Source organism: Oncorhynchus mykiss, chromosome 12 (genome assembly GCF_057628025.1).
Source record: "Oncorhynchus mykiss isolate SJ-2025 chromosome 12, ASM5762802v1, whole genome shotgun sequence".
Taxonomy (NCBI): Eukaryota; Metazoa; Chordata; class Actinopteri; order Salmoniformes; family Salmonidae; genus Oncorhynchus; species Oncorhynchus mykiss.
In genome coordinates this window covers 77,109,381-77,118,628 of record NC_143033.1, presented here as the reverse complement: position 1 = coordinate 77,118,628, position 9,248 = coordinate 77,109,381, and the positions used below count along the sequence as shown (strand labels likewise).

The 9,248-nt window shown below is 47.4% G+C and overlaps 1 protein-coding gene across 3 annotated transcripts in view; it reads left to right on the top strand.

Annotated features, from left to right (window-relative positions):
* The window catches only part of LOC110538432 (KN motif and ankyrin repeat domain-containing protein 2), a 26,450-nt gene extending 18,525 nt beyond the window's left edge, over nucleotides 1-7,925 (top strand). For 2 of the 3 annotated variants that reach the window (XM_036938359.2, XM_021625262.3), the window contains 11 exons: nucleotides 792-861; nucleotides 1,309-2,754; nucleotides 3,064-3,276; nucleotides 3,372-3,486; nucleotides 3,572-4,312; nucleotides 4,444-4,531; nucleotides 4,805-5,024; nucleotides 5,292-5,434; nucleotides 5,819-6,019; nucleotides 6,318-6,416; nucleotides 6,538-7,925. In XM_036938359.2, coding sequence (XP_036794254.2) covers nucleotides 822-861; nucleotides 1,309-2,754; nucleotides 3,064-3,276; nucleotides 3,372-3,486; nucleotides 3,572-4,312; nucleotides 4,444-4,531; nucleotides 4,805-5,024; nucleotides 5,292-5,434; nucleotides 5,819-6,019; nucleotides 6,318-6,416; nucleotides 6,538-6,594 — 3,363 coding nt within the window. In that variant the 5' untranslated portion in view covers nucleotides 792-821 and the 3' untranslated portion in view covers nucleotides 6,595-7,925. The remainder of the gene's footprint in view (nucleotides 1-791; nucleotides 862-1,308; nucleotides 2,755-3,063; nucleotides 3,277-3,371; nucleotides 3,487-3,571; nucleotides 4,313-4,443; nucleotides 4,532-4,804; nucleotides 5,025-5,291; nucleotides 5,435-5,818; nucleotides 6,020-6,317; nucleotides 6,417-6,537) is intronic. The other variant, XM_090193386.1, reaches the window with a different exon arrangement.
* The last annotated feature ends 1,323 nt before the right edge of the window (nucleotides 7,926-9,248 follow it).

Below are 9,248 nucleotides of genomic sequence, written 5' to 3'. Positions count from 1 at the left end.
AAGATGTACTATCGAGCAGAAAGATGTACTATCGAGCAGAAAGATGTACTATCGAGCAGAATGATGTACTATCGAGCAGAAAGATGTACTATCGAGCAGAAAGATGTACTATCGAGCAGAAAGATGTACTATCGAGCAGAAAGATGTACCATCGAGCAGAAAGATGTACTATCAAGCAGAAAGAACATAAGCAGGCAGAAAAGCAGAGAAATGGCTAATATATGTTAAATATATCACACAGAGAGATTCTTAGGGACATACACAAGATGTTAGATATAGCCGACCCACCATATGACCATCCTACAGTATGACCAATTAAACTCTCAGGCCACCCCAACAAAGAAGCAGTATATTGACCAAAACAAACCCAGCTTACACTACTCCGCCCTCGTGAGAGAGACTTCAATTACAAGGTTTGTCATTGTGACCCTACACTCTTAGAAACAAGGGTTCCAAAAGGGTTCTTCGGCTGTCCACACAGGAGAACCTTTTTTGGTTCCAGGTATAACCCTTTTTGGTTCCATGGAGAACCCTCTGTAGAAATTTTTACCTGTAGCCAAAAATGTTTCTTCAACAGGTTCTCCTATGGGGATAACCAAAGAACCCTTTAAGGTTCAATATTTTTTTTCCACTGGCCTTTCCCATGCTGGTGTATCTATGGTATCCCCCCTTTGTGTACAATGTATTGGCAAATATCTTACAGTGGGTCGCTCCATTAGGAGTAGTTCCTCTGACGATGTTGTGGAAGTGTTTGACAGGTTTGTATGAATGTGTCTCTCTCTCCCCCCCAGGTGAGGTTTTGTGGGTAAACGTGTGACATCATGGCTCAGGTGCTGCACATGGACCCCAGCTTCCCAGGAGGTAGGGTCCTAACTCTACTCTTTCTATTTCTTAACATCATAATACTGGATCATCTTCCACAAACTATCATGTGAGTGAATAATCTATTTCTCATGTAGGGACTGTTTCCCAGACACAGATTAAGACCAAAAAGTCATTTCGTTGGAGTTTCTCCCTTTGGCATGCTTTTCAGTCCAGGATTGAACTTAATCGGCCTTGGCCTGAAGTGTTTAACATCTAGAATAAGATCAACCTAAAGTCTTTAGATACCTTAAACCGATCAAGGTCTGCCTATAACCGACTCCTTTATTTATCAAACTTTGTTTCTACCTAATTTGTGTAGCTACTATTAGAGTGCATACCCAAACACTCCGTATCCTCGAGAGATGATGCTATTTTCTGAAGTCTGAGTCCGAGATTAGATGGCAGATTTCCGCTTGTTTTAACTCTATTTCCTGTTCCCTGCAGGGAAGCTTACCCCGTCCGCTCCCCCCTCCCTGCATGGGAAGGAGCAGGAGGCGCCCTACTCTGTGGAGACCCCCTACGGCTACCGTCTGGACCTAGACTTCCTCAAGTATGTCAACGACATTGAGAAGGGAAACACCATCAAGAAGGTCCCCGGTCAGCGCCGGCCCCGCTACGGGTCTCTCCCCCGGGGGTACGGCTACACAGGCTCCTGGTGGACCTCCACAGAGTCCCTGTGCTCCAACACCAGCCAGGACAGTCGCCAATCATCCTTCTCCTACTGCGCCCCGGGCTACCACCCACACAACTCCCACTCCCAGAGGCCCAGCTTCAGCACGGCCCGGGTGGAGAAGACCCTGCTGGACGCCCGCAGGAAGTTGGAGGAAGAGAAAGAAGGGGGCCCCAGGAGGTTCTCCAGCACACTTGGTAGCATGCACAACAGCATGGCCGGATCCACCACCTCCCTGAGCAGTGCTCACAGCTACAACCGCACCCATGGAGGAGGAACGGGCTCCTTCACCCCCATGAGCTCCGGCCTGTCCACGCCCGTGTCGCCCACCCCGGCCCACCTGCAGCATGTAAGAGAGCAGATGGCGGTGGCTCTGAGGAAGATCCGGGAGCTGGAGGAGCAGGTGAAGACCATCCCCGTGCTACAGGTGAAGATCTCTGTGCTGCAGGAGGAGAAGAGGCAGCTAAGCGTCCAGCTGAAGAGCCAGAAGTTTCTGGGACACACCCTTGGCTTCGGCAGAGTGGGCCGGCCCCGAGGGGAGCTCTACATCGACATCCCAGAGGAGGAGGTGAGCTCTGGAGCTGGAACCACCACCAGGGTTGCAGCAGGGCCTCTGTCCCCCACCACCCCCACCACCCCTGAGGGCTCCAGGCCGCAGGCAGACTCAGGCTGTGAGATTGAGGACACAGTGATCGTGGGTGGATCGCGGCCAGCTGGGCAGAGGGAAGTGCGTACCATTGGGGTGGGACCAGAGGAGGCGAGGGGCAGCCAGCAGGTGGATGTGGGCATTGGGGTGCAGGAGCAGGACCTGGGGCTGGTGCCGGAGACAGAGGCCCTGAAGAGCCAGGTGGGCCAGCTGGAGGGCCAGCTGAAGAGTACGATGCAAGAGCTGCAGGCTGCCCAGCAGCAGGTGCAGGCAGCTAAGAGGGAGAGGCAGGCTCATGCCCCCCAGGCAAACCACTCGGTCAGGGCCACCAGTCTGAGCTGGCAGGAGCAGCAGGGACGCAGCCTGCAAACGGTAGTCAGCTTTACCCAGCAGCCCCATCACCGGGCACAGAGGACTGTGGGAATCCAGGTGTACACGCTGGAGCAACCAGCCACTGTGGTGGGGGTGGGCACGTTGCTCCGAGCAGAGGGGTGCAGCTCCCCCTCCCTCCCTCCAGGTGGTACAGTCCTGGAGGGAACCCACAGAGGACATGCACAGGCCCTGGGCCCAGAGGGTAGGTCTGACTTCAGTGATAAGTTACAAGTGATATCAAATTAAATGAAGTAGGTTGAAATGGGGTGGCAGGTAGTCTAGTGGTTAAGAGCGTTGGGCCAGTAACCTAAAGGTCACTGGTTCAAATCCATGAGCCGACTAGATGAAAGATGATGTCGATGTGCCCCTGAGCAAGGCATTTACCTCTATATGCTCCTGTAAAATGTACAAATGTTTTCTATAACAATGAGTTGTTAGGTTGAAAAACCATGTGTTTTCTTTGATTGTTGATCCCTTCCATCTTTTGTCCTCTTCCTTTCCATTCCTCCAGATGCAGCTGTTGAGCTGCCCATCGCCATCTCCTCCAAACAGGTCCGAGAGGTCCTAAGAAGTGAGCTGTCCACCTCTGTGCCTGTCACTAATCCTGCCATCGCCATTGATACCATTGGTAATCAGATGGCTTTGCTGCATCTGAAGGAAGGAGAGACACCCCAGCACACTGCCATAAACACCGTCCAGTCTCAAGAAGACCCATCAAAGCCAGGTAGCTATGGACAGTACGACTCCTTACCTCCTTACCTCCCGCTAACTGTCCCTGACGTAACATAACATTGTGGCAACATTGGGTCTTCTCTCCAGCTGCAGCAGCCTCTCCCCAGACCGCCCTGAGGTCCATTATGAAACGTAAGGCAGAAGGAGAACCTGGCTCTCCATCCACCAAGAAGAACCTGCAGTTCACTGGAGTCAATGGAGGGTACGTGTGTTATTGATAGTGTATGACATTGTTTACGTGTAACAGCGTGAGTTGACGTATGTGATAGATCAGTTCTGTCCTGCAGGTATGAGTCCACCTCGTCAGACGACAGTAGCAGTGAGAGTTCAGAGGAGAGTGATGCAAGTGAATATCATGAGACCACAGAGAAACTCCCAGAAGCACCAGAGTCTGCAGCGGGACGGCACCAGCAAGCAGCAGCAGTCCCAGTCTCCTCCACAAGGCTAGAGCATGTCACCCCGCTCCCAGCCACTACCGTCCAACCACCAGCCTGCGAACCTGCCTCTGAGCGGAGCACCAGCCAATCAGCAACCGTAAGCATAGGACTGCAGCATGTAGCCACCTTATCACCAGCCTTGAACACTGCCGTGCAACAATGTGCCTCTGACTCTGCCCCCACTGAGACTACCTACCCGTCTCCAGCCAATGACTGTGTCCGTCAGGGGAGTATTGTCCAATCATCGGTCCCAGACCCCATCCCTCAAGAGTGTACCTCCATAAATACTAGCACTGAACCCACTACACCTGAGCAGTGCACCGTGCAACCAGCTGCTACCTGTTCTGCACCCCCCAAGCCACCCAGATGCCAACCAGAAGCCACTAACCCGGAAGTAAAGCAGGGTGTCACCCAATCAAATACCACTGATGTCACCAAATCACAAACTACTGACCTCGCCCCTCAGCATTGGGCCACCCAATCATCAGCTACTGAACAAAGCTCCCAGCAGAGGAGAGTCCAGTCACCAGCCTCGACACCAACACCTGGAAACGCCCCAAGTGCTACTGGAGCAGCCAATCAAGAAACCAGGTAAACCAGCACAACCATTTAAAAACTCTAATCAGTAGATTCGTCATTCCATGAATGATCTCAAGTGCACTATGATATTGTGTATGTGTGTGTGTGTTAGAATTTGCTGTGTTTTCTTTCATCTCTGTCAGACTGGAGTTCAGTGAGAGCCTGATGGCATCTCTCCATGCCCTGCAGAAAGCCCTGGGTGAACCAAATGCTTTCAGCCAGCAAGCAGCAGTATGCAATTCTCTTTTACTCTGCCCACCATGCCAGTTTAGATGACTTCATCTGTGACTTGTCATTTCATATAGTCACTTCCTACATTATTGGGTTCATGTAACCGACAGGGATTTGAACTCGGGTCTCCTGCACTTTACAAGACTGGGTTATCCCATTAAGCTAAAGCAGTCAGGCCTACATTCATCTGTGTATCATAAACAGTGTGAGTTACTTTGACCAGTCCTGTCTGGTTGTTAGTCTGAGACCGGTCTCTGTGATTTCCCTCCCCAGAGGACAGCCTACACCACGGTGCTCCAGGAGTGGCTTCGTGTGTCCTGTCACAAGGCAGCTGACACTGCCATGGTCAGGGCCTATATGGATACCTTCTCCTCCGTCTCCCCACAGCTGCTGAAGTTTGTGGTCAATATGGCTGACGGCAACGGCAACACGGCCCTGCACTACACCGTCTCCCACTCCAACTTCCCTGTGGTCAAGCTGCTGCTGGACACTGGTGAGTGACTGGGGGATGTGTGTGTTTACAGACAAGAGAATAGTGGTTTACTTTTATGGTGGACAAGTAAGTGTTTGGTTTGTTTGTACAGTACATGGATCAGCACTGTATGAATGTGTATATCTAACACAGACTTGTGGTCTGCCTCAGAGCCATAGATACCATTGACTGTATGTATAACCTTGATGTACTGCATGACTGTTAGTGGAATGGCTTAGGGATATAACTCCCATAATAAATGTGTCCTGGTCACTCTCTCCCTGTCAGGCCTGTGCAACGCTGACAAGCAGAACAAAGCCGGGTACACAGCCATCATGCTGACAGCTCTGGCTGCCTTCCACTCTGACAGTGACCTTCACACGGTCCTGCAGCTGCTGCGCACAGGGGACGTGAACGCCAAAGCTAGCCAGGTACACTATGCCCCCTGCTGGACAGCAGGCCTCCCTGCACACAGCCAAGCTCAGGCAGACCCGATGACATCCCTCCCGAGCCCCTGACAGAATGGCTTTTTCAGCTACTTCAGTTAGATGGCTCCTTTGCATGTATGTTGCTGATAACTCCACATTGTATCTATGTTCTGATGGAATTAAAATTCTCAAAGGGTTATGTTGGGCCAGGACATGTCTTTTCTTGCCTCCGATGGTTTTGTAATTTTGTGTAAGAAAAACTTACTGTTGGTGTTAGGCCAGCTCTGATAACTACTGCCTGGAGTTTTTCCAGGTCAGAAGGTCACACGGTCAGGAGACTGGTAAAACTCGTGGCCTTCCTAACGGGTAACTGTTGTATGTTGTTAGGCGGGTCAGACGGCGTTGATGCTGGCAGTGAGTCACGGGCGAGGGGACATGGTACGGGCGCTGCTCTCCTGCGGGGCACAGGTCAACATCCGCGACGACGACGGCTCCACGGCGCTCATGTGTGCCTGCGAGCACGGCCACGTCGACATCGTGCGTCAGCTGCTGTCTGTGCCAGGCTGTGATGTCACCCTCACTGATAACGTGAGTCAACAAACCTTCTCCCAAACTTCTAGGATTTTACATAGCATTTTACTAGTTGTTTTCCCACCCCGTTTTCCCTACTCTCTAACAGCATCTGTGAGTCTCCCATGTCATACAGTGTCTTTGACTGTTTGTTTTCTATTTTCTCTTCTGTCTCTGTCTCTCTATTTTGCTCTCGGCGGTGCAGCTGTGTGCACCAGCTCCCAACCCTGTCTCTCAGCCTGACCTACTTTGTCTTGCCTTTCTCACCCTCTCTCTCTTTGGCAACCCAACCTATGGTTATCTCTCTCTCCACTAGGATGGCAGTTCAGCCCTGTCCATAGCCCTGGAGGCCAGTCAGAATGACATCGCTGTGCTTCTCTACGCTCACCTCAACTTCGCCAAGCCTCCTTCCCCTGTAAGTGTTGTCAAACAGAGAATTTCCGTTAACATTTGAACAAAAACCAACACACAGCACAACACACACTCATTTGTGGGTGCATCAGGTGACGATTTATAAATGTTGTTTGACCCTCAAGGTATCACCAAAGTCTCCTCTTTTGGGATCTTCTCCCCCCTCTGGTGAAACAAAGTGACCACACTGTAAGATACCTTTTGGAGAATTTAGCAGCACCTCTTCAACCAGCTCCTCAACCATTCCACCACAAGTGTTGATATCTGTGTATATGTGTGTGTGTGTGAGTGTCTGTGTGTATTTGTGTGTGGGAGAGTGATTGTAATGGTCTTTTTCCTCTTCTCTCTGTCTGTTCTCTCTGTATGTACTGTTTGTGCACGTCGGCATGAAACCCAGCACTTGACACGATCCTAGCGCATCTTTCCTTTCAACGGAAAAGGAATTCATCGTGATGCTTTACTCACATGTAGTTGTTTACGCACAAGAGTCTGTTTTTTGTTGTTAGTGTCGGTTGAAATCAATCTCCGATAATATTCACGTCAGAATAAGCCGTTCCCCTTGTAACAGCTCAACACACAAACTCAACTCAGAAATAATCCCACTTACATTCATTTTGTGTCTTTTATTGCCACTAGATAAGCAAGATTGTATTACTTTACCGTAGTTCATTATTGTCGCTTATTTTTTTGTTTCCGTTGAATTTGCTACTTATTACTGTTCCAGCAATATATGTCATTCTATATATCATTGATAATCGATCAGTTGCAGTGACACAGTAGGAATATGTTGTGTCTCATCACAATCATTTATGGAATGCATAAAGTCACCCATATCACTGTAAAATGATTAATTGGCCCATATCATTCTAAAACTACAAAATCACCCATTCATTCTAAAATACACATATCTCTCTGAAGTGTCCTTTATCAATTGTATCAGTCAGCTGATTGGTGCTAAAACAATTCTGACACAGGACTCCAGTTTAATTCCGTACAATAGATGGAGATTTCTACACAACCTTTATTTACCCTAGAGTATTTTTGATAGTGTCTTTTTATTCAATTCAAATTTCACATAGGTAACGGTATGGATCTCCAACACTTATAACAGATGACAAACTTTGCACACAGCATTGCTACTTTAGATGTCAGACAGCTAGCTGTGGTAAGGCCTACAGCACCCTTATCAGGATACTGTTGTTTTAAATGATGGTCTTACTGGCTAACTTCCAACCACATTTTAGTCGTTGTAACGGTTAACAATTTTTTCTGAATTTTTATCCAAAGATCTTCCCCTCATAACAAACTCTTTTGTTACACTGTATGTTGTGGTGATCAGTCTGAGTGTAAATAGAATAATATGTGTTGACCAGACAGATAATTCTCGACAAAATATTTGGTAGCAGCAACATTATCGTTGAGGTCAATAACAGTTGTAATGTTCATGAGAAGGCAACTAGAAATGGTAGCTACTCTAACTGTCCAATAAAGGTACTACATTTCTCAAATGAAAGATTGTTTATTTTCTTGAATAAAGGTTTTATGAGTGGTTTTACTGAGGGAAGGAGTGACGTGGGGTGTTTGGGTACTGACTAGGGTGTGTAAGGTGGTAGGCAAGGTTCAAATTCCTGTTCAGTGGGCACCCTTTTTGGATTGGTTGGTAACTAGAAAGTGACAGAATGGACTATGGAGCTAATGAAGAATTTGCATTGTAATATAGGTATACCAAAATTATAATAATATATGACATTATTCTACAGTAGTAGTGATGCATAAAATTATAATTTAAAAATGATTGAAGTCCAGAATACAGAAATACACTGAGTATACCAAACATTAAGGACATCTTCCTAATGTGGAGTTGCCTCACCCTCTAAATGGCACACATACACAGTCATGTCTCAATTGTCTCAAGGCCTGAAAATCCTTCTTTAACCCTTCTCCTCCCCTTCGTCTACACTGATTGAAGTGGATTTAACAGGGGACATCAAAAAGGGATCATAGACTGACCAGGTGAATCCAGCTAAAAGCTGTCATGGAAAGAGCAGGTGTTCTTAATATTTTGTATACTCATTGATGTCTCAATTAGGATTTGTCTTTAAGTCATCCCCCCCCCCCCCCCCCCCCCCACTTTTAATACAGGATTTCCTTCGCAATTAGATTTTATAACGTTTTATATTTGTTTTACAATCGTTTTTATACATTTATATTTGTATTACTTGTTCACAACTATAGGTTTACCTTCTGGCACATTTTGTTTTTGTTATTTTGCCTTCTGTAATATGCTCAGTTTGTATTTTTCCCCATTTGGTTTTATGGTATTTGGATTAAAATAATAAATCAGCCTTCATCGTAAATCGTCTCTGTGTGTGTTTCTAGTAACAGTCGAAACTGGACCAATCTCTCTGATTAGAATAAGGCCTTCTTGAATCTTCAATACAACGTGGATGATACTGTAATTTATAATACATTCCAAGACAATGTTCTTCTGCCCTTACATAGGCTATTAGCCTAATCCGTGAAACTAATAATCATAATCACAATCACCTCTGCAGTGGGTATTGAACAGGACCTTGCACGCAATTAACGTTTGGAAAGGAGTTTGAATAGAGCATTTCTCGAGCCAGCTGTAGCCTAATTGTGCATGATTTGACCAACAGAGCGCGCTGTTGCATTTAGTGTATTTGTAGATTTCTTGGGCACGCCGCGCACGCTGTCATGTCTGCAGCAGACCAGCAGAGGACGCTGGGAAATTGTATTTGTGTTGGAGACCAAACTATTGTTTCCCCAATTTCCCTCAAAAACAACAAAAACAAAACCATCAAAAGGGAAGACT